At 44.0% G+C, this 24,402-nt stretch overlaps 2 protein-coding genes across 2 annotated transcripts; both read left to right on the top strand.

The window, feature by feature from the left end:
* Positions 1-6,295: 6,295 nt before the first annotated feature.
* On the top strand, positions 6,296-7,352 carry LOC131187528 (uncharacterized; the record flags this gene model as incomplete). Its single annotated transcript, XM_058161909.1, has 1 exon — positions 6,296-7,352. A coding segment is annotated over exon 1 (816 nt), but the record flags the coding sequence as incomplete, so codon positions are not given.
* A 165-nt stretch (positions 7,353-7,517) lies between these two features.
* LOC131187530 (uncharacterized protein K02A2.6-like) lies at positions 7,518-8,330 on the top strand (the record flags this gene model as incomplete). The annotated part of the gene is made up of 1 exon (XM_058161911.1): positions 7,518-8,330. A coding segment is annotated over exon 1 (813 nt), but the record flags the coding sequence as incomplete, so codon positions are not given.
* Between the last annotated feature and the right edge of the window lie 16,072 nt (positions 8,331-24,402).

The following is a 24,402-nucleotide window of genomic DNA, read 5'->3' on the forward strand; positions in this document are numbered from 1 at the left end:
TTCAAAAAGTGACTTATAACCATTCCTCATACTTAAATGTCTCTGGAGATTCTCAGTCACCCGGGTCATGGTTGTCCCAAAGGGGCTTTTTCAGGAGGCAACTGGACTTTCTGGTTTTTCTTTGAAGACGTTTCCCTTCTCATCCAAGAAGCTTCTTTATCTCTATTCCTCATACTTATGACTCCGGTATGCTGCAACCGCTGTAAATACATACCAGTTGCCATGTGCCCAAATTTTGAAGCTTCTTGGATGAGAAGTGAAACATCTTCAAAGAAAAACCAGAAAGTGCTGATGCCTCTTGAAATGTTGCAGTAGTCTCCGAGATCATGTGATCCAAATTTGGGCACATGACAACTAACATGTATTTACAGTGGTTGCAGCATCCCGGAATCATGTGATTGCTATTTACTATCTTCCCCTCTGACTTCCGAAAAGCAAGCTCAATGGAGAAGCTGGATTTGCTTAATGTTCACACGATTCACTTACTTTCAGCGATTCACTTAGCAATCATGATAAAAAAAGGCCACAAAATTGGGTGTTTCACTTAACAACTGCTTTGCTTAGCAACTGAAATTCTGGCCTCAATTGTGGTCATCACTTGAGGACTACTTGGACCAGGGGTCTCCAACCTTGGCAACTTTAAGACTTGTGGATGGGCTGTGATAGCTCAGGCTGTTAGAAGCCTGTTATTAGAACACAGCAGCCTGCAATTACTGCAGGTTAAAGCCCGGCCCGAGGTTGACTCAGCCTTCCATCCTTTATAAGGTAGGTAAAATGAGGACCCAGATTGTTGGGGGGGCAATAAGTTGACTTTGTAAATATACAAATAGAATGAGACTATTGCCTTATACACTGTAAGCCGCCTTGAGTCTTCGGAGAAGGGCGGGATATAAATGTAAATAAAAAAACAAAACAAAAAAAAAACAACAAACTCCCAGCTGGCTGAGGAATTCTGGGAGTTGAAGTCCACAAGTCTTAAAGTTGCCAAGGTTGGAGACCCCTGACTTGGACTTGACAACAAATATTTCACCTTGATACTCCATTTGTTGGTAAGAATTGGGGGTGAAGGGCAGTTTCTGTAGTCTTTACAGAAGTAGCTATGAGAGCTCTAGGCAGGAAAAAAAAAGTAATGTGCATAAAATTGTGTGTTTCCTGTGTCTATTATGTGTTAGGCTGCTATGTGCAAAATTATTTTTTAAGTGCCCTTTCTCTGTAGTTGTCTTCTCATGAAGTCAAACAGGTATAGCCACTTGACTATTCAATTATTAGTTGAGCACGATCTCTCTCTATATATATATAGTTTTGTAGCCTGCTTTTTACCCAAGCATTTTACAACATATCCCAACCTTTCTTAGCTTGTTGGTCAAGCCTGCTTGGTACAGTATTTCCCCAGATTTTGGAAGTTAACAGAAGGTTAATCTCTTGCAACAGACTGATATAAACCTATATTCCTTGCGGGTTACTAGTCAAGAATTGATGGATAGGGGGCATGTATACCCCAACGCACTTAGCTCGTACTTCGCAACCTCCAAGGAGTAGGTGAATTCAAGGGATTTGGAAAACCGAAATTCTTTTCATGCTACCTTTCACTGGGCATTCTAAAGAGAAACCAAAATTGTCAAGTTCATTGATTGTTGAGCTGTGTCACTTGCTTAAGCAGCAGCATTTTGTTCCTTTTGTGAAAAAAGGCATAGACCATTTGACATTTACAAATTCAGCCACCCGAATAGATGAACCCAGTCTTTATTCCATTCCTGATCAGAACAAAAACCCTGGTCTCTTTCTATCTCTGTCTGATTGGAATATTTTGCTCCCTAACAAGATTTTGAACCTCATTACTTTATAGTCTCCTTTCCCACTGCCAACTAAAGGGGTGTTTTATTATGGGGTATGACTCTGTCCTCTGTTTTTAGCTATGCTTTTTGACCTCCATAATGCTTTAATATCTTTTAAACAAATGTTCTAGTTTCACAGTCATAGAGTTAAACTATTTCCCAGCTCTTGTTCTAGTGAGAAATCAATTTAATCTGAAGGTGGAATGAAATTGTTTGGTTTGGATAGAGAGCAGGGAGGTCAACTTACTGAGTTCATTCAACATGATTAACTTAATTAACTTTTCATTTGGCTTTTTTTAAAAAAGGGAGGTGCATTGCAGGAAGAAGTGATTAATTTCAAGCTTAAAAATCAATGTTTCTTAAAGATGGGAGATCAGTGTAACTCAATGAAGTGGGCTGAGAGGAAATTAAATAATAATATTTAGTTAAGCTTATTTTTCCCCCACTTGCTTTTTGACCTGGTTCTTAAACAGCTACTGAAAGAAAGCAAAATTGTTTGTGAAATATGTGCTATCATAAATGCATGAGGAAACTTGTGCAGCAAATCCTTGTTGGTTCTGTCAGTGGTGCAGTTATCTCACCTGTTGTTTTGGTAATATGATAGGTCAGATGTCCCTGTTGCAATGGATTAACTGGCTTTTTCACTGTACAACACGACACATGTCCCTGACTATTACTATTGAAACATTACACAGTTTCCAAAGGCAATGCATGGTACAGCGTTTGTTGTTTTCCTGGCATTTTTATGATATCTGGTTGTGCGGTTTCAATTTATGTTTCCAAGAGGAGCGCCTAATAGATAGAGTGGCAGTTGCTGAGTATACAGTTGCTGTTAAAAATATCCACTTAAACTTCAGGATATGCTCTAAAAGATAACAGAAAATTATAAACAAAACTCTACAGGAATACAAGTTCCTTAGCAACATGCGCAGCTTTATAATTCACTAGGTTAACCATCAAATTCAGCTTGTTTTATTTCTTCTTTTTGAACCAATTTTGCAAAGGTTTTAATACACTTAATACACTTGCTAAGATGTATTTAGCCTGTCTTTTTCCATTCCTTTTTTTGTATATTTAAAGTGAGATGGCAGCCACCAGTTTTCTAAATGAAGATCAATCATCTCTGGCTTTTAGTTGTAACTGAGCAAGACATCTGTGTAGAATTCTTACAGTTCATTAAATGGACCCAGATATGAAGCATCCAGATTGCACTCTTTCTATTTCCTCAAATGGGATTTAGAATTTGCTGATGAATTCCTGCCAGCTCCACAAATAGAAAGCAAAAGAAGATCACAAGACAGACTAAGTTGTGACCAATTCATTTTTATTAATTGCATTTAGCTGACTGCACAACCTCCCCACAAGCCTGCCATATTAAAAGATCAATCAAAGCTACAAAAAAATTGTAGTAGACACTTCCACTTATTTTTGGCACACTTGCACTAATAAAGCAGATTATTTGCATTTCTTCAGGGAAGAAAAGGAGAGGTAAAGAAAAATGTACCCCTCTGCCTCAGTTAGCACCATAATTCAAAATATTTATTTGCTTAGGCTAAAGGGAAAAATTGGGCACAATGAGCCCAAGTGGAATCATTTTTAAAAAATCACATATGCAATGCTTTACCCAAAGTTTCAGATTTACTATCAGAATAACTGTCATATTGCAGTACTTTAAAATGGACAACAAATTGAAGGTCTAGAATTTAGATTAAAGGTAGCCAAGATGGTGGCCATTTTTAGATCACATAATATTGTGAGTCTGAAATTTGAGTAACATGTGAGGAATGACACTGTGTGAACTCTTGTTACCTAAGATTTTTCCTTCAGCATGACATAGAAACAGCTTTAGTGTTTTGTTTCACTTTGTTTTTGTTAAGGTGGCTACGTGTCAGAAGAAAGTCCTCCTTTGGGGAATGTTCTTCATCTGATGCGTCCTCACCAATGCCAATTCCAAACAGATGGAAAGAACAGACCTTAGCACCAGGAGCTGTGATGGTGCTGAAGGCAGTATTTCAGGCTAATTCAGCTCACTGCCAGGAGTTCGATCCTCACCGGCTCAAGATTGACTCAGCCTTCCATCCTTCTGAGGTTGGTAAAATGAGGACCCAGATTGTTGGGGGCAAGTTGACTTTGTAAATATACAAATAGAATGAGACTATTGCCTTATACACTGTAAGTCTGAGTCTTCGGAGAAGGGCGGGATATAAATGTAAATAAAAAAACAAAAAAAAACAACAAACTCCCAGCTGGCTGAGGAATTCTGGGAGTTGAAGTCCACAAGTCTTAAAGTTGCCAAGGTTGGAGACCCCTGACTTGGACTTGACAACAAATATTTCACCTTGATACTCCATTTGTTGGTAAGAATTGGGGGTGAAGGGCAGTTTCTGTAGTCTTTACAGAAGTAGCTATGAGAGCTCTAGGCAGGAAAAAAAAAGTAATGTGCATAAAATTGTGTGTTTCCTGTGTCTATTATGTGTTAGGCTGCTATGTGCAAAATTATTTTTTAAGTGCCCTTTCTCTGTAGTTGTCTTCTCATGAAGTCAAACAGGTATAGCCACTTGACTATTCAATTATTAGTTGAGCACGATCTCTCTCTCTATATATATAGTTTTGTAGCCTGCTTTTTACCCAAGCATTTTACAACATATCCCAACCTTTCTTAGCTTGTTGGTCAAGCCTGCTTGGTACAGTATTTCCCCAGATTTTGGAAGTTAACAGAAGGTTAATCTCTTGCAACAGACTGATATAAACCTATATTCCTTGTGGGTTACTAGTCAAGAATTGATGGATAGGGGGCATGTATACCCCAACGCACTTAGCTCGTACTTCGCAACCTCCAAGGAGTAGGTGAATTCAAGGGATTTGGAAAACCGAAATTCTTTTCATGCTACCTTTCACTGGGCATTCTAAAGAGAAACCAAAATTGTCAAGTTCATTGATTGTTGAGCTGTGTCACTTGCTTAAGCAGCAGCATTTTGTTCCTTTTGTGAAAAAAGGCATAGACCATTTGACATTTACAAATTCAGCCACCCAAATAGATGAACCCAGTCTTTATTCCATTCCTGATCAGAACAAAAACCCTGGTCTCTTTCTATCTCTGTCTGATTGGAATATTTTGCTCCCTAACAAGTTTTTGAACCTCATTACTTTATAGTCTCCTTTCCCACTGCCAACTAAAGGGGTGTTTTATTATGGGGTATGACTCTGTCCTCTGTTTTTAGCTATGCTTTTTGACCTCCATAATGCTTTAATATCTTTTAAGCAAATGTTCTAGTTTCACAGTCATAGAGTTAAACTATTTCCCAGCTCTTGTTCTAGTGAGAAATCAATTTAATCTGAAGGTGGAATGAAATTGTTTGGTTTGGATAGAGAGCAGGGAGGTCAACTTACTGAGTTCATTCAACATGATTAACTTAATTAACTTTTCATTTGGCTTTTTTTAAAAAAGGGAGGTGCATTGCAGGAAGAAGTGATTAATTTCAAGCTTAAAAATCAATGTTTCTTAAAGATGGGAGATCAGTGTAACTCAATGAAGTGGGCTGAGAGGAAATTAAATAATAATATTTAGTTAAGCTTATTTTTTCCCCACTTGCTTTTTGACCTGGTACTTAAACAGCTACTGAAAGAAAGCAAAATTGTTTGTGAAATGTTCTTCATCTGATGCGTCCTCACCAATGCCAATTCCAAACAGATGGAAAGAACAGACCTTAGCACCAGGAGCTGTGATGGTGCTGAAGGCAGTATTTCAGGCTAATTCAGCTCACTGCCAGGAGTTCGATCCTCACCGGCTCAAGATTGACTCAGCCTTCCATCCTTCTGAGGTTGGTAAAATGAGGACCCAGATTGTTGGGGGCAATATGCTGACTCTATAAACTTCTTGGACAGGGCTGTAAAAGCACTGTGAAGAGGTATATGAGTCTAAGTGCTATTGCTATATTCAATGTTATATTTGGCTACCATCTATTTTCTGTTTTAGATATTTATAGTACTGCATGAGAAATCATTTTCTATCTTTCATCCACAAATTCAAGATATTGTCAATTTTTTATTTTTGCCTTTGGGTTTTTGTGTGTGTGTGTGGGGGCGGGGGAAGAGAATGTTCTAGCATATTATAAGAAGCAATTCTGTTATTGTGCATGCTTCAATACACACGTTGTCAGTGGTTTCAACATTGAAAATACAGTACTTGAAGTTAAAGCGGACTCTATCCAGAGATATTATGAGGAACATGAGCAACTGGTTTCTTCTAATTAGTATAATCTGAACTATGCTCATGTAAAAAGTTTGGTTAGCTGGGCTGTGGGCAGTATTCCAATTTTTACTCTTAGTTTTTTCTTGCTATTGAGTCTCAGTTTGCTTCTGATTTTTGCATGGATAACAACCTAGGTTCCATATCCCAATTCATTGCCATGGCTTCTTGAGCATCTGTTATGTATCTTTAAATGTTTTGGCGGGAAACAAGCACGTTGCTGATTGGTTGAAGCCGCCGGTTAAACAGTATATAAGGAGAGGTTTTTCCCCAGCCAGGTTGCTGGGTTCACCCTATATTAAAGAGCTGTTGTCACTACCCTGGTCTCCAGCCTCGTTACTTCCCGAACTTAACACTGGCGACGAAGGTGGGATCTCGAGGCTAAGGAGCACCAGAACCGAGCTGAAGCACGGAAGAACCAAACCCAGCAAACCCAGGGCAGAAACGCGGAGATGGCCAGTTACACTCCGCCCGCGCCGTTTGACCCAGCCAGAGAGAAATGGGGAACGTACATGACCCGTTTCGAAAGCTTCCTAGAAGCAAACGAACTGCAAGGAGTTCCAGACAACCGCAAAAGGGCATACTTCTTGAGCCACTGCGGTCCCGAGGTCATCGACATCGCGGAAGCCCTGGCAGAGCCAACGCCGGTACAATCGGTATCGTGGCAAACTCTGCAAACCCTGCTAAAAAACCATTTCGCGCCAACGCCGTCCAAATACGTGCGGCGTTTTGAATTTGGAGAGCGCCGACAGCGAGAGGGCGAAACCATCGGCGACTACATGGCCGCCCTGCGGAAAGCCTCCAAAGACTGTGGGTACCGAGACCTAGACGAGGCGCTGCTGGAGCAACTCATCCGTGGGGTCAGAGACATGCGTTTGCGGAGGCGACTGCTATCGAAAAGCAATCTAACGCTGGCAAACGCCCTGGACGAAGCCAGAGCGCATGAAATGTCCACCCAAGCGGCGGAGACCCTGCAACAGCCACTCACACCGAAGGCGAGCACAAAATCAACCCCGGTGCACCAAGAAGAGATCCAGACCGAATCCGACGGTGAGGATGAGGAAGGGGTTTGTCGAACCGAGAAACGCGGCAAAGAAGACCGGGACGAATGCGGAAGTTGCGGAGGTCAACACCAGCGCCAACACTGCAAGTTCAAGGACGCTACATGTCGGCGGTGTGAGAAGAAGGGGCACCTAGCTCAAGTCTGTCGAGCTCCCCAACCTTCCCGCCGAAAATTCAAATCGGCCAATCAGAGCGCGGGATCGGCAAGGCGACCCGTGAGTGGCTCAAACAAAAAAGGCGCGAACTCAAATCAAACGACGGTGATCATAGGCCGCGCCACAACCCGGGTGGAGAAGAAGATCTTCACCAAGCCAAAAATAGAAGGAGTGCCGTGCCGACTAGAAGTGGACACCGGGTCAGCAGTCACCATCATGTCCTGGGACACTTTGGCGAAAGCGTTGCCATCAGTCGCAAAGCGCCACCTGCAAACACAACGGCTACGAGTCCACGACTACCAAGGGAATCGCATCCCTGTTCGAGGGACCACCTCTGTCCGAGTCGAGTACGGACCACACAAGAAGACCCTGCCCATCACGATCGTCGAAGGGACCCTGCCTAGTTTGTTGGGACTAGACTGGTTCCGTGCATTGGGCATGGGAGTGACTGGCATCTACAGAAGTGACTGTAACCTAAAAGACATACTCATGAACGAGTTCGAAGATGTCTTCAAGGACTGCCTGGGCAAGTACAAGGGGACCCCTATTTCCTTCAACTTAGACCCCCAGGTAGCCCCCATTAGGTTAAAGGCAAGGAGAGTCCCTTTTGCCCTGAAACCTAAGATTGACAAGGAGATAGATAAGCTCATAAATCAGGGGATTCTGGTGCCAGTCGATCACGCAAAGTGGGAGACACCAATCGTCACCCCAGTCAAACCAGATGGGTCAGTTAGAATCTGCGCTGACTACAAGGCGACGTTAAACAAAGCCTTACAGAAAAGCGCTTACCCGGTTCCCGTGGTGCAACACTTGCTGCACTCGTTGGGGCAAGGGCAAGTCTTTGCAAAGTTAGACTTGGCTCAAGCCTATCAACAACTGCCCGTAGACGCCAACACAGCCGAAGCCCAAACGATTGTAACTCACAGAGGTGCTTTCAAGTGTACCAGATTACAATTTGGGGTGAGTGTGGCACCGGGGCTGTTCCAAAATTTAATGGAACGACTTCTGCAAGGGCTCCCAGGGGTAGTCCCCTACTTCGATGATGTATTGATATCAGCGAAAATTTAGGGGAATTGGGGGAGCGTTTGAGAAAAGTTCTGGGCATTTTCCGGTCAGCCGGACTAAAGGTTAAAGTGAACAAATGCCAGATAGGGGTAGAATCCGTCGAGTTCTTGGGCTACAGAATAGACAAGAAAGGAATTCACCCCACTGAGAGCAAAGTCAAGGCAATAAGAAAGGCTCCAGCGCCCAAAAACAAAACAGAGCTACAGGCATTCCTGGGGCTAGTGAATTTTTACGGTCTTTTAAAAACAAGGCGACCGTGATTGGCTCAAACAAAAAGGCGCGAACTCAATCAAACGACGGTGATCATAGGCGCGCCACAACCCGGTGGAGAAGAAGATCTTCACCAAGCCAAAATAGAAGGAGTGCCGTGCCGACTAGAAGTGGACACCGGGTCAGCGATCACCATCATGTCCTGGGACACTTTGGCGAAAGCGTTGCCATCAGTCGCAGCGCCACCTGCAAACACAACGGCTACGAGTCCACGACTACCAAGGGAATCGCATCCCTGTTCGAGGACCACCTCTGTCCGAGTCGAGCACGGACCACACAAGAAGACCCTGCCCATCACGATCGTCGAAGGGACCCTGCCTAGTTTGTTGGGACTAGACTGGTTCCGTGCATTGGGCATGGGAGTGACTGGCATCTACAGAAGTGACTGTAACCTAAAGACATACTCATGAACGAGTTCAAGATGTCTTCAAGGACTGCCTGGGCAAGTACAAGGGGACCCCTATTTCCTTCAACTTAGACCCCAGGTAGCCCCATTAGGTTAAAGGCAAGGAGAGTCCCTTTTGCCCTGAAACCTAAGATTGACAAGGAGATAGATAAGCTCATAATTCAGGGGATTCTGGTGCCAGTCGATCACGCAAAGTGGGAGACACCAATCGTCACCCCAGTCAAACCAGATGGGTCAGTTAGAATCTGCGCTGACTACAAGGCGGCGTTAAACAAAGCCTTACAGAAAAGCGCTTACCGGTTCCGTGGTGCAACACTTGCTGCACTCGTTGGGGCAAGGGCAAGTCTTTGCAAAGTTAGACTTGGCTCAAGCCTATCAACAACTGCCCGTAGACGCCAACACAGCCGAAGCCCAAACGATTGTAACTCACAGAGGTGCTTTCAAGTGTACCAGATTACAATTTGGGGTGAGTGTGGCACCGGGGCTGTTCCAAAATTTAATGGAACGACTTCTGCAAGGGCTCCCAGGGGTAGTCCCCTACTTCGATGATGTATTGATATCAGCCGAAAATTTAGAGGAATTGGGGGAGCGTTTGAGAAAAGTTCTGGGCATTTTCCGGTCAGCCGGACTAAAGGTTAAAGTGAACAAATGCCAGATAGGGGTAGAATCCGTCGAGTTCTTGGGCTACAGAATAGACAAGAAAGGAATTCACCCCACTGAGAGCAAAGTCAAGGCAATAAGAAAGGCTCCAGCGCCCAAAAACAAAACAGAGCTACAGGCATTCCTGGGGCTAGTGAATTTTTACGCGGTCTTTTTAAAAAACAAGGCGACCGTTGCTGAGCCGCTGCATAAGCTTCTGGGAAAGAATACTGTTTGGTCTTGGGGAAAGTCGGAAGCTAGGGCTTTCGAAGCAGTAAAAAACCTACTCTCGAGCGATAGCCTACTGATCCAGTATCATAGCTCATTGCCTTTATTACTGGTTTGCGATGCCTCCCCTTACGGGGTGGGGGCTGTGCTCAGCCACAGACTTCCAAACGGCACAGAAGCCCCAATAGCCTTCTACTCCAGAACGATGTCCTCGACAGAGAGGAACTATAGCCAGTTGGATAAGGAAGCGCTAGCAATTGTGTCAGGGTAAAAGTTTCATGAATACGTTTTTGGTAGAGACTTTGAAATTGTTACTGACCATAGACCACTGTTAGGGATACTGGCTGGCGACCGCCCAACGCCTGTGGCACTTTCGCCACGATTGACCCGATGGACTATCTTCTTAGCCGCCTATTCCTACAAGCTGCAGCATCGACCCGGAAAAGAAGTGGGGCATGCGGACGCTTTAAGCAGATGCCCACTACCAGGGGCGATCGAAGACCCCACTCCGGGGACGCCCATCCTGCTAATTGACTCTTTGGACTCTGGCCCAATCACATCTAAGGAGGTGGCTCGGGCATCATACCGGGACATTATTTTGAGGACTGTACTCGGTTGGGTACAAAGAGGGTGGCCCGCTGCGCCGGGCGAGCGTTTTAAGGAATTTGTAAAAAAACGTGGGGAACTGTCGGCTCAAGGGGGGTGCCTGCTATGGGGAGATCGAGTGGTGATCCCGGAGAAATTGAGGGAAAAGGTCTTGGACCTTCTCCACGAGGGTCACCCAGGGATCGTAAGGATGAAGGGGCTAGCGAGAAGCTATGTGTGGTGGCCCCTAATGGACTCAGAAATTGCTGAGAAGGTAGGGAAATGCCTGGCCTGTCAGGAATCCAGACCACTACCCCCAACAGCCCCAGTCAGGGAATGGGAAAAACCCCAAGGGCCCTGGTCGAGAATCCACATTGATTTTGCTGGCCCCTTCCACGGCCAAACCTTCCTAGTGGTAGTCGACGCCTTCTCTAAATGGCTGGAAATCATCCTCATGAGATCCATGACAGCCGAGGCGGTAATCACAGCCCTACGGCACCTGTTCGCAACCCACGGGCTGCCCGACACGCTAGTATCCGATAACGGCCCGCAATTCACGGCAACCCAGTTTGAGGAATACTTGGCAGATGAGGGCATCCGACATGCCCTCTCTGCGCCTTTCCACCCTGCGTCGAATGGCCTTGCAGAGCGTTCCGTCCGGAGCGCTAAAGAGGCATTGTCCAGACTCAAGCCAGGCGACTGGCAAACAAAGATAGATTTCTTTCTGGCCGTTCAGCATAGAACCCCCAGCACTGCAACAGGCAGAAGCCCAGCCGAATTATTGATGGGATGGAAGCTCCGGTGCCCACTCGACCGTTTAAATCCCCACTACACACCAGAGGGTTACAAGGGGGAACTGGAAAAAACTAGAGAAATGGGCATAGGCGACCGAGTGTGGGCCCGCAACTATGGGGACGGCCCAAGTTGGCTGGCAGGGCAAATCATAAAAGCAACCGGTCCAAAGTCATACTTAGTTGAGTTACAAGACAACCGAGTATGGAGGCGCCACATAGATCAAATAAGAAAACGAATAGCCGAACAATCCGAGCTAAATGAAACAGACCATGACCCCACATTCTTTGAACCCACAGCTGACCGTAACCCGGGAGAGGCGCAAGACTTAGCTGAGTCCCAGGAGGTCCAGCGACGCCATCAGGTTCCCCTTGGAAACAGCAGGGACAACTCTGCAAGTAATCCAAGGCCGGAGGGCCTAGAAAAAGAGTCTGCAAGTAATCCAGGGCCGGATGGCCTAGCAAAAGAGCTGGGAGGAGCAAACAGCCCCTCCGACCAGCTCAACCCACTCCCAAAGACTGAACCGCGCAGGTCCGAAAGAATCAGGAGACGCCCAGGTTATTTGCGTGACTACGTCGAAAAATAACATGTAAATAATATGTAAATAATAGGTAAAGTGTTTTCTGGGAGGGGAGGAGTGTTATGTATCTTTAAATGTTTTGGCGGGAAACAAGCACGTTGCTGATTGGTTGAAGCCGCCGGTTAAACAGTATATAAGGAGAGGTTTTTCCCCAGCCAGGTTGCTGGGTTCACCCTATATTAAAGAGCTGTTGTCACTACCCTGGTCTCCAGCCTCGTTACTTCCCGAACTTAACAGCATCAGTAGGAATCTAACTGACAATTTGTAAGTGAGTGGATCCAGTGGTGGGATTCAAGTAATTTAAACAACCGGTTCTCTGTCCTAATGATTTCTTCCAACAACCAGTGTTATGTATTAACAGTTGTGCCTTTAAATATTTGAGCGGGAAATCAGCACGTTGCTGATTGGACGAAGCCTCCAGCAGAACTGTATAAAAGGAGAGGTTTTTCCCCCAGCCTGTTGCTGGGTTCACCCTATATTAAAGAGCTGTTGTCACTACCCTGGTCTCCAGCCTCGTTACTTCCCGAACTTAACATTGGCGACGAGGATGGGATCTCGTGGCTGAGGAGAACCAGAGCCGAGCTGAAGCACGCTAGTTCCGAACCCAGCAAACTCAGGGCAGAAACGCGGAAATGGCAAACACGCCACCCGCACCGTACAACCCGGGCAAGGAGAAATGGGGAACATATATGACCCGTTTCGAAAGCTTAGAAGCCAACGAACTACAGGATCCTGATAACCGCAAACGGCCTTACTTCCTAAGCCATTGCGGGCCGGAGGTAAGCGAGATTGCGGAAGCTCTGGCAGAGCCAACGCCGATACAATCGGTATCGTGGCCGACTCTGCAGACTTTGCTGAAGAACCATTTCGCACCGACGCCCGCCCAAATACGCAGCGGTTTGAATTGGAGAACGAGACAGATGGAGGGCGAGTCCATCGGTGACTACATGGCCGCTTAAGAAGAGCGCCCAAGGACTGCGGATACCGAGACTTAGACGAAGTGCTTCTCGAGCAACTCATCCGAGGGGTCAAGGACATCCGCCACGGCGACGACTGCTAGCCAGGAGCAACCTGACTTAGCCACCGCTCTGGGCGAGGCCAGAGCACACGAAATGTCTACTAAAGCAGCAGAGACCCTGCAAAGCCTCTTCAATCCAAGGCGAGCGCAGCCAACGCCAGTACACCAGGAGGAGATTCAGTCCGAATCAAGGTGAGGGCGAGGATGAGGAAGGGTCTGCCGGACCGAGAAACGCGACACTGAGGACCGTGACGAAAAGGAAGCTGAGGGCAGCATCAGCGCCAACGCTGTAGGTTTAAAGATGCAACATGCCGGCGGTGTGGGAAGAAAGGACACTTAGCTCAGGGTTGCAGAGCGCCCAACCTTCCCGCCGAAAATTCAAATCGAATCAAAACGCTGGAACCGGAAAGGCGGCCCGCGATTGGTTCAAACAAGAAAGGCGCCAAGTCTAACCAAACGACTGTCATTATAGGCCGCACCAACCAAAGTGGAAAAGAAGATTTTCACAAAGCCCAAGATCGAGGGAGTACGGTGCAGGCTTGAAGTGGACACGGATCAGCGATCACCATCATGTCCTGGGACACTCTGGCGAAGTCACTGCCGTCCGTCGCTAAGCGCCATCTGCAAGCACAACGGCTGAGTGCACGACTACCAGGGAATCGCATCCTGTTCGAGGGACCACCTCCGTCCGAGTCGAGTACGGCCTCACAAAAAGACCCTGCCCATCACGATCGCCGAAGGAACTCTGCCCAGTCTGTTGGGACTAGACTGGTTTCGTGCCCTGGGCATGGGAGTGACTGGCATCTACAGAAGTGACTGCAATTTGAAAGACATTCTCTTTAACGAGTTCAAGATGTCTTCAAGGACTGCCTGGGCAAGTACAAGGGGACCCCTATTTCCTTCAACTTAGACCCCAGGTAGCCCCATTAGGCTTAAGGCGAGGAGAGTCCTTTGCCCTAAAACCAAAATTGATAAGGAGCTGGACAAGCTCATAAATCAGGGATTTTGGTGCCAGTCGATCACGCAAAGTGGGAGACGCCAATCGTCACCCCATCAAATCGGACGGGTCAATTAGAATTTGCGCTGACTACAAGGCGACGCTTAACAAAGCCTTACAGAAAAGCGCTTACCCGGTTCCGTGGTGCAACACTTATTGCACTCTTTGGGGCAAGGGCAAGTCTTTGCAAAGTTAGACTTGGCCCAAGCCTACCAACAACTGCCAGTAGACGCCCGCACAGCGAAGCCCAAACGATTGTGACGCACAGGGGGCATTCAAGTGCACCCGATTGCAATTTGGGGTTAGTGTGGCACCAGGGCTGTTCCAAAACCTGATGGAACGACTACTGCAAGGGCTCCCAGGGTAGTTCCTACTGATGATGTCCTAATTTCAGGGAAAACATGGAGGAATTGGGGAGCGTTAAGAAAGGTCTTGAGCATTTTCCGGACAGCCGGATTAAAAGTCAAGACAAATAAATGTCAGATAGGGGTCGAATCGGTCGATTTCTTGGGCTACCGGATAGACAAGAAAGGAATTCACCCTACTGAGAGCAAGGTTAAGGCAATTAGGAAGGCTCCAGCGCCCAAAAACAAAGCAGAGCTGCAGGCATTCCTGGATTGGTTAATTTTACGGTCTTTTTAAAGAACAAAGCAACTGCTATGGAACCGCTGCATAGGCTCTTAGGGAAAAATACTGTTTGGTCTTGGGGAAAGTCAGAAAATAGGGCTTTTGAAGCAGTAAAGAACCTGCTCTCAAGTGATAGCCTGCTCATCCAATATCACGACTCACTACCCCTAGTGCTGGTTTATGGCGTCCCTTATGGGGTGGGGCTGTACTCAGCCATAGACTTCCAAACGGCACAGAAGCCCCTATAGCTCTACTCTAGAACGATGTCCTCCCAGAGAGGAACTACAGCCAATTAGACAAAGAAGCATTAGCCATTGTATCAGGGGTCAAAAATTCCATGAGTATGTCTTTGGGCGGAATTTTGAAATCGTGACTGACCACAGACCGTTACTTGGATTACTGGCTGGCGATCGCCAACGCCTGTGGCACTTTCGCCACGCTTGACTCGATGGACTATATTTTAGCCGCCACTCATACAAGCTGCAGCATCGACCGGAAAAGAAGTGGGGCATGCAGACGCATTGAGCCGATGCCCACTGCCAGGGGCGATCAAGACCCCACCCGGGACACCCATCCTCCTTATTGACTCGTTGGACTCTGGCCCAGTCACATCAAAGGAAGTGGCTCGGGCATCATACCGGGACATTGTGTTAAGGACTGTACCGGTTGGGTACAGAGAGGGTGGCCGCTGCGCCGGGCGAACGGTTCAAAGAATTTGTTAAGAAACGTGATGAGCTCTCGGCTCAAGGGGTGCCTGTTATGGGGTGATCGTAATAATTCCTGTTAAGTTAAGGGCAAGGTATTGGACCTCCTCCACGAGGGTCACCCAGGCATCGTAAGGATGAAGGGGTTAGCTAGAAGCTATGTATGGTGGCCACTCATGGACGCAGAGATTGCTGAGAGGGTAGGGAAATGCCAAGCTTGCCAAGAGTCCAGACCGCTACCCCCAACAGCCCCAGTCAGAGAATGGGAAAAGCCCCAAGGGCCTTGGTCAAGAATCCACATTGACTTTGCTGGCCCCTTTCACGGCCAAACGTTCCTAGTGGTGGTGGACGCATTTCCCAAATGGTTAGAGATCATCCTTATGAAGCCCACCACAGCCGAAGCAGTAATCGCAACCCTGCGCCACCTATTCGCAACTCACGGGTTGCCGGACACTCTGGTGTCCGACAATGGGCCCCAATTCACGGCAGCCCAGTTTGAAGAGTACCTGGCAGAGGAAGGCATCCGACATGCCCTCACTGCACCTTTCCACCCTGCGCCGAATGGTTTTGCAGAGCGTTCCGTCCGGGCGCTAAAGAGGCATTGTCCAGGCTCAAGCCAGGCGACTGGCAAACAAAGATAGATTTCTTTCTGGCCGTTCAGCATAGAACCCCAGCACTGCAACAGGCAGAAGCCCAGCCGAATTATTGATGGGATGGAAGCTCCGGTGCCCACTGACCGCTTAAATCCCACTACACACCAGAGGGTTACAAGGGGAACTGGAAAAACTAGAGAAATGGGCATAGGCGACCGGTGTGGGCCCGCAACTATGGGGACGGCCCAAGTTGGCTGGCAGGGCAAATCATAAAAGCAACGGTCCAAAGTCATACTTAGTTGAGTTACAAGACAACCGAGTATGGAGGCGCCACATAGATCAAATAAGAAAGCGAATAGCGAACAATCCGAGCTAAATGAAACAGACCATGACCCCACATTCTTTGAACCCACAGCTGACAATGACCCGGGAGGCGCAAGACTTAGCTGAGTCCCAGGAGGTCCAGCGACGCCATCAGGTTCCCCTTGGAAACAGCAGGGACAACTCTGCAAGTAATCCAAGGCCGGAGGGCCTAGAAAAAGAGTCTGCAAGTAATCCAGGGCCGGATGGCCTAGCAAAAGAGCTGGGAGGAGCAAACAGCCCCTTCGACCAACTCAACCCACTCCCAAAGACTGAACCGCGCAGGTCCGAAAGAATCAGGAGACGCCCAGGTTATTTGCGTGACTACGTCGAAAAATAACATGTAAATAATATGTAAATAATAGGTAAAGTGTTTTCTGGGAGGGGAGGAGTGTTATGTATCTTTAAATGTTTTGGCGGGAAACAAGCACGTTGCTGATTGGTTGAAGCCGCCGGTTAAACAGTATATAAGGAGAGGTTTTTCCCCAGCCAGGTTGCTGGGTTCACCCTATATTAAAGAGCTGTTGTCACTACCCTGGTCTCCAGCCTCGTTACTTCCCGAACTTAACAGCATCAGTAGGAATCTAACTGACAATTTGTAAGTGAGTGGATCCAGTGGTGGGATTCAAGTAATTTAAACAACCGGTTCTCTGTCCTAATGATTTCTTCCAACAACCAGTTTGCCAAACTGCTCAGAAAGTTAACAACCGGTTCTCCCGAAGTGGTGCGAACTGGCTGAATCCCACCACTGGGTGGATCTCATTTTAAAGCCTCCAAAGTTATGTCATTTTTATAACTTAGCCTTAAAAATAGAAGGAAAATGTTTTCCAAATCAATAAAAAATACATTTTTGAACCTTAACTTATTGACATGTTATAGCTCTATAAATGCCATCCTTCCTGACCAGGACTATTTGCAGCTGGCTACTTACCTCACCTAGAGCCATTTTTTGACAACCTTATAAAATATTATCAGCCTAGAATTCTCCTATATACAGTACACTTACTTACTTCTGGGTAATTTTCTTGTGATCCTTAAAAGTACAGCTTCTACTTATCTTTCTTTTGTGCACAGTTTTTATCTTTCTTGGCTTCAGTCCTACTCAACCCTTACATCTCCACCTTCGATCATTCTTATTCTTACAGTCACTTTACCTTGTCTTGTTTTCCTCTGACACTTTAAACTGCCTTGCCTCAAAAACCTTTAAAGACACACAACTATTACAACCTAGATGCACAAATACTCTCATATAAAAAAATCATTTCAGTTTCGGCAAACCACCCTCCCTCCTGAATTATATCATTCCTATCACAGTTCCATATTCCTCCATTCTACACGATTTCAAAGGAATTCTGAATATTGAAACAAAGATGCAGACAGAGTAGAATACAGAAGGAAGAGTTACAGTCCCTGTTGTTTAAATGATTTGCATATTTTAAACTCGAATCTAATTTTTTCTTTGCAAGTTGAAGAGTATTCCGCCATCCATCTGATTTTAAAATTTTGTTGTCAAGATCTCCCTGTAAATCTGAACAACCATTGCATATTTCTTAGAGGTACCACTGTTTCCAGAATTGAGCATGCTTGAACACAGCCTATATATAGAATTCCCACCTCTAGAGGGTATGTTGACTCTCTCTGTGTATGTGCTCAGCTGGAAACCAAAACCATTTCTTTTTAAAAGCAGACTTGTGATTGCTTTGTGTTGCTTAGTTTTATTTTTACTTTTGGCTCATTTAAATTTCTGTTTCAAATGCTGCTTTTAGCCTGGGGATTTTGTTTTAATTTTAGATTCTTAGGATTGTCCGTTTTTCATTTTATTAGCCACTTTCAGTCATTGTTTTCTTAGGGGGAAAAACAAGATAGACATCCAAAGCAGCAATTTTATCAATCATCATGCTTACCTTATAGTCTCCCCCAAAGGAAGATTGCAGTTGTTTTTCCATTATTATTAAGCTATTTTACTGCCCTATAGAGTGATATATGGTGACTTATCTACCATAAAGCCTCTCATATCAAACGCATTTATTTATCCAAGCGGGACTGGATTAAAAGTTTTACTTAATTTTAACTGGGGTTAGTTATTAATTTTTAGGTAATGGGGTTTTAGCATTTTTAATTTGTAATTTTAAATTTCTGGCCTGTTTAAATAAGTTTTTTAATTAATGTTTTACCTTGTATGATATTTGTATTTTATCGGGCTGTAAACTGCCCTGAGTCCTTCGGGAGATAGGGCAGTATAAAAATGTGATTAAATAAATAAATAAATAAATAATATGGGGAGTTATAACCCATAAGAGAAGTTGCCCTAGGACAGTGATGGCTAACCTTTTTGCCATTACGTGCCAGGAGAGGGGGGGTGGGCGGGTTGCACACACGCATGCCCACACCCATAATTCTATGTGCCCTGCCACCGTGCATGCATGCACGACCCGCCCCCCTTGCTCCTGGCACACAATGGCCCGGTAGACCCATTTTTCTCTTTCAGCTGGCTCCAGAGCCTTTCTAAGAGTCTAGGAGAGCAAAAATGGCCTCCTCCCCCCGGAGGCTCTCTGGAGACTGAAAGCAGCCCATTTGCCAACTTCCGGTGGGACCGGAAAGCCCGTTTTTTGCTGTCTCCAGCCTCCAGAGCCTCTCTAGAAGTCTGGGGAGGGCAAAAACGGCCTTCACCTGGAGGCCCTCCGGAGGCCGAAAACAGCCCGTTTGCCAACTTCTGGTCCCACTGGAATTTTCGGGGGGGGGAGGGGAGGCTTATTTTAGCACATGCGCTCAAAAGCCCGATTGGGTTTATTATCAGGGGATGTCTTATTTTTGGGAAAATAGGGTAGCAAGAGAGTGGCCTAGGTAAGTACTCACACTGGTAGTCCTGTTGATGTGAAATAGCAATAGCACTTAGTCTTATATACCGCTTCATAGTGCTTTACAGCCTTCTGTAAGAGGTTTACAGAGTCAGCATATTGTCCCCAACAATCTGTGTCCTCATTTTGAGCCTGGTGAGATTCAATCTACCAAACTGCTGGCAGCTGGTGATCAGAAGTAGCCTGCAATACTGCACTCTAACCACTGCACCACCTTCGTTAGTCGTGACTTTAAATTTTTTCCATTAAACCAGTCAGCAGAATGTCCTTTATTTATATATTTATCATTGTTTATTTATTTACCATTGTTTTACCAATGGCAATGGTGAAACTCAATTTGGGGAGTAGAAACCAATATTTTAGGTATTCTGTTACTACAAGAGTAAAGCTGGACTTCAAAATTGTGGGGTATTGCACAAATATTTCCTAATGTTGTGCCAAGCTTCTTCACAGTAGCAGTGCATGTGGAGTCTGAGGTTTCTGCTAATTCTATAATATCTAAATGCTAGGTGTAGTCATGGACACTGATGATAATCTATCATATTTTAATCATAGCCACAATATTTTATTCATAAACTCCAATCTGGTTGCACTTTTGAACATGGAGGAAGTAGTAATTTCATTTAAAGAATATAATTCATTTAAAATATACCCCTGTACTCCAGAGATATATTGAACAATTTTGCACTCAGTTTGCATCAGCAAGGTATATTGTATACAGATAAGACGGATTTGGTAATTTGTGAGAGATGGATCAAAATTCCGATCATTCTTTCATTCATACAATCGCATTCTGTGCAGCACTGACATTCAGCGAAAATGGCATAAGCCAGAAAAATGCCTTCCTTCACAACATTCTGCTCTGAATGCTGAGAAAAATAGAACACATCTGCTCCTGGAGTGCACAGCTTTTGCAACACTGTCATAAAAACAATAGTTTGGAAAAGTTCCTGGGAAAAAAGTATGACAAACTAGGATTTTCCTAGGAAAATAGAGACAATGTTGTGCCAAGTGACAAGCTGGGGTCTGTGGAGGCTCTCCAGACAAGAAGAGACTACGAGAGTACCCACCTGCACTGTGGCCATTCCTCATGGGGAAACCATAGGATTTGAAGGTCCTTGCAGTCATCGCATGAGTTTGAGCAGTTGGGAGATGAGAAAAAGGCAAGAATACTGGGTTGAACCAAAATCTCACCAAAATCTGGATATAATAATTTTAAAGTTAAAGAGAGATCTTCGGACGAGCGGTAGAAAACCCACTCAATGAGTCGCCCTTCTCTCCAGATTAAAGAAAACGCGAAATAACTTATCTTTATTTATTATATCTTGTCTCTGAGTTATTTCAACTCAAGGCAGCAAATGCAGATAGTCCTCAACTTACAACAATTCATTTAGTGATCGTTCAAAGTTACAACAGCACTGAAAAAAGTGATTTACTGTATGTTTTTCACACTTGCAACCATTACAGCATCCCCATGGCCACGTGATCAAAATTCAGATGCTTGGCAACTGACTCACATTTATGATCATTGTAGTATCCCAGGGTCATGGGATCACCTTTTGTGATCTGATAAGCAAAGCCAATGGAAAAACCAGATTCACTTAACAGTCATGTTACTAATCTAACAACTGCAGTGATTCACTGAGCAATTGTGGCAAGAAAGATAATAAAATGGAGCAAAATTCACTTAACAAATGTGTCACTTAGCAACAAAAATTTTGGGCTCAATTGTGGTAGTAGGTTGAGGACTACCCTGTATATGTAGTAGTACTTCCTCCTCCTTCACCCCCAGAGAGTGACTGACTCAGCTGTTTTTCATGCTTAAAGTGGGACTAAAGCTCAGAATTTCCTAGTTTGTAGCCCAATGCCTTAGCTACTTAAAAATAGCAATAAAAAACTTAACAAGACTTTTATCTTAAATGAACAAAGTGGACAGTTAAATTTGAAAATTAGCATTTTGGTGAAGGTGCTTTGGAATTAATTAAATATATAAACCATACATATGTGGAAATGTTGATTGTTTAGAATTGAAGTGTAAAATTGGTGGATTTTACAAAATAAAGAGATAAAGGAAATTTAAGACAGAATATATAACCCAAACTATGGAATTCTACAAAGGACTGCAGCATTAATTCAGAAAAGTTAAAACAGAGAAAAGGGAGGAGGGAGGGAAGGAGGGAGGAAGGAAGGAAGGAAGGAAGGAAGGAAGGAAGGAAGGAAAGAAAGAAAGAAAGAAAGAAAGAAAGAAAGAAAGAAAGAAAGAAAGAAAGAAAGAAAGAAAGAAAAAGAAAGTTCAAAGTCACTTTGAGTCGCTATAGCTGAGGATGGACTAAAACTTGGGTTTCTCACTGTCAGTCCAACACCTTGACTATACTGGTTCTTTATTTATTCTCTCTTTAAATATAGAAGTTGTTCCCAAATTGTTACAAAAATTTTAAGAATAGGAAAATCTTTTTCTATTTTTTAATCTAATTCAGAGCAAAAAGCAAATCTACAGTGCTGAGATGTGACAGATGTGAATCTGCATTCTTAACTGTGATGTGGGCTGCAATCAGGAAATGGATTTTTTTTTCCATTTCAGTTTTACATGAAGCCTTTTAACCTGGATATTTGCTTACACTGAAAGATTCTATGATTGCATTGCATATATTTATACAGGAGCAAAAAAGTAATGATTAGGCTGATAACAAATGCTGCACTTAGGAACTGTATTTCAATTTCTCCAAGTAGCTTTGCACAGTCCTAGTAAATACATATCCATTTTCATATGAGCATTTTTGGTTTAAAGTATGTTTATCCATTGCTTAAAACCTTCTCTACCGCCCTATTTATTCTGAATTCCAAAAGCACTGATTTTACAGACATGAAACTGCTTTTAAAGCTGAAAAAAATAATATCCAGCTACCTTTAATGACTTAATGAGATGGAGTTTATGATGCAGAACTATTGAGTAGAGTGAGAGGAAGAGATAGCATAGAGTGAGAGGAAGAGATGCAACAGTATTAACTTGGTATGATGCACAACAGAAAAATAAATTCCAATAGAAGAGAATATGTGCAGCTCAGGGTTGAACTGTCCTTGGTGCTCTCTGAGCTTGGTTGTTTGCTTGCAGATGTTTCATTACCCAATTAGGTAACACCATCAGTGCTAGTTAACCAGTGCTCAATCCAAAACACCAGAGAATTCCTGGGAGCTTGGTATTCAAACAAAGCAGCAATCAATAAAGATAAACCACATTTACACTCTATTCAAGAAGCAGTAAAAATGCTAAGGAAACAAAAAAGATCCTAACACATTCTTTTCAGCAATAAACACCCAAATAAGCAGGCATTAACATCAGATAAAGAATCAGAAAACAATAATAGATAGATAGATAGATAGATAGATAGATAGATAGATAGATAGATAGATAGATAGATAGAATTTTTTATTGGCCAAGTGTGATTGGACACACAAGGAATTTGTCTTAGTGCATATGCTCTCAGTGTACATAAAAGAAAAGATATGTTCATCAAGGTACAACATTTACAACACAATTGATGATCAATATATCAATATAAATCATAAGGATTGCCAGCAACAAGTTATAGTCATACAGTCATAAGTGGAAAGAGATTGGCGATGGGAACTATGAGAAGATTAATAGTAGTGCAGATTCAGTAAATAGTCTGACAGTGTTGAGGGAATTATTTGTTTAGCAGAGTAATGGCCTTCGGGAAAAAACTGTTCTTGTGTCTAGTTGTTCTGGTGTGCAGTGCTCTATAGCGTCGTTTTGAGAGTAGGAGTTGAAACAGTTTATGTCCAGGATGCGAGGGATCTGCAAATATTTTCACGGCCCTCTTCTTGATTCGTGCAGTATACAGGTCCTCAATGGAAGGCAAGTTGGTAGCAATTATTTTAATCAAGGAACTACCAAGCAGAAAACCATATCTGTCAACCACCTGAGATCCGCAGTTATACATTACAGGTAGTCCTTGACTTACAATTCATTTTGTGACCATTCGAAGTTACAACAGCACTGAAAAAAAATTAATTTATGACCATTTATCACACTTAACAACCATTGCAGGATTCCCAAGTGATCAAAATTTGGATGCTTGGCAACTGACTCGTATTTATGATGGTTGCAGTGTTATAGGGTCATACGATCACCTTTTGTGCCCTTCTGACAAGCGAAGTCAGTGGGGAAGCCAGATTCCCTTAACAACCATGTTACTAATTTAACAACTACAGTAATTTACTTAACAACTATGATAGGAAAGGTCATAAAATAAGGCAAAGCTAACTTAACGAATGTGTCACTTAGCAACAGAAATTTTGGCCTCAGTTGTGGTCATGTATCAAGGACTACCTGTATAAATTGGACAAATAAAATAATAAACATTATTACGTATATAAACACAAAACAGGCTCCACACTCACAAACACTACTGCTGCTGCTTAGTTGGGAAATGAAACATCTGCAAGCAAACAACCAAGGTCACTGAGCACCCAGGACTCCACAGACTCTCTAGGAATTGATCCTTTTCTTTCAAGTAAAGTTTACTTCAGGATCATACAAGTGTCTTTTTGTGTGTGTTGCAGACAGGCAATCATAGAAACATTTCTGATAAAGTTGCGCTCTAGTTCATTATTACGTTTGGTATTCACAATGCACTTCATCTACAGAATGCAAATGAAAAGTGAATAGACATTCTATGCAAGTTGAAGCATAGGCCTTGCTTTACATAAATTAGCTAATCACAGCTATCCAGTTATTTAACTTTTGAACTGTAACCTTCAGATTATTTTTAGAGTTGTTGAATGTATGTATTTTCATTTATTTGTAGCATAAATGTTATGGCAGACTAACCAATGCCCTACTCAGGCATAATGGACTGAATCAAGCTTTGTACACTGTAGAATTTCACTTGTGATAGGGAGTGGTGGATGATTTCATTTGATGAAAATTCCAACAGGGTAGACAGCACTCTGCAAAAATCTTTCTTCCCATCACAAAATGTAGAACATAAAAGTAGCCCAACTAGATTAAACAAAGGACCATTTAAATCCTACTTATTTTTGCAGTGGCTAATCGGAGGCCATTGGGGTAGTCAGGAGCAAGAAATGATATATCTCTCCCCCGTGGTTGTTACTCTGAGCCTAAAATTTGGAAATATATTGACCAGAGCCCAGAGGTAATATTTAAGATTAGTAGCAGAGGTGGTATTCAGCAGGTTCTGACCAGTTCTGGAGAACTGGTAGAGGAAATTTTGAATAGTTCAGAGAACCGGTAAATACTACCCCTGACTGACCCCGCGCCCATCTATTCTCTGTCTCCCAAGTTCCAGCAGATCAGGAAATTTTGCAATAACTTTCCCCTGGAGTGGGGAGGGAATG

Source organism: Ahaetulla prasina, chromosome 1 (genome assembly GCF_028640845.1).
Source record: "Ahaetulla prasina isolate Xishuangbanna chromosome 1, ASM2864084v1, whole genome shotgun sequence".
In the NCBI taxonomy this organism is placed as follows: Eukaryota; Metazoa; Chordata; class Lepidosauria; order Squamata; family Colubridae; genus Ahaetulla; species Ahaetulla prasina.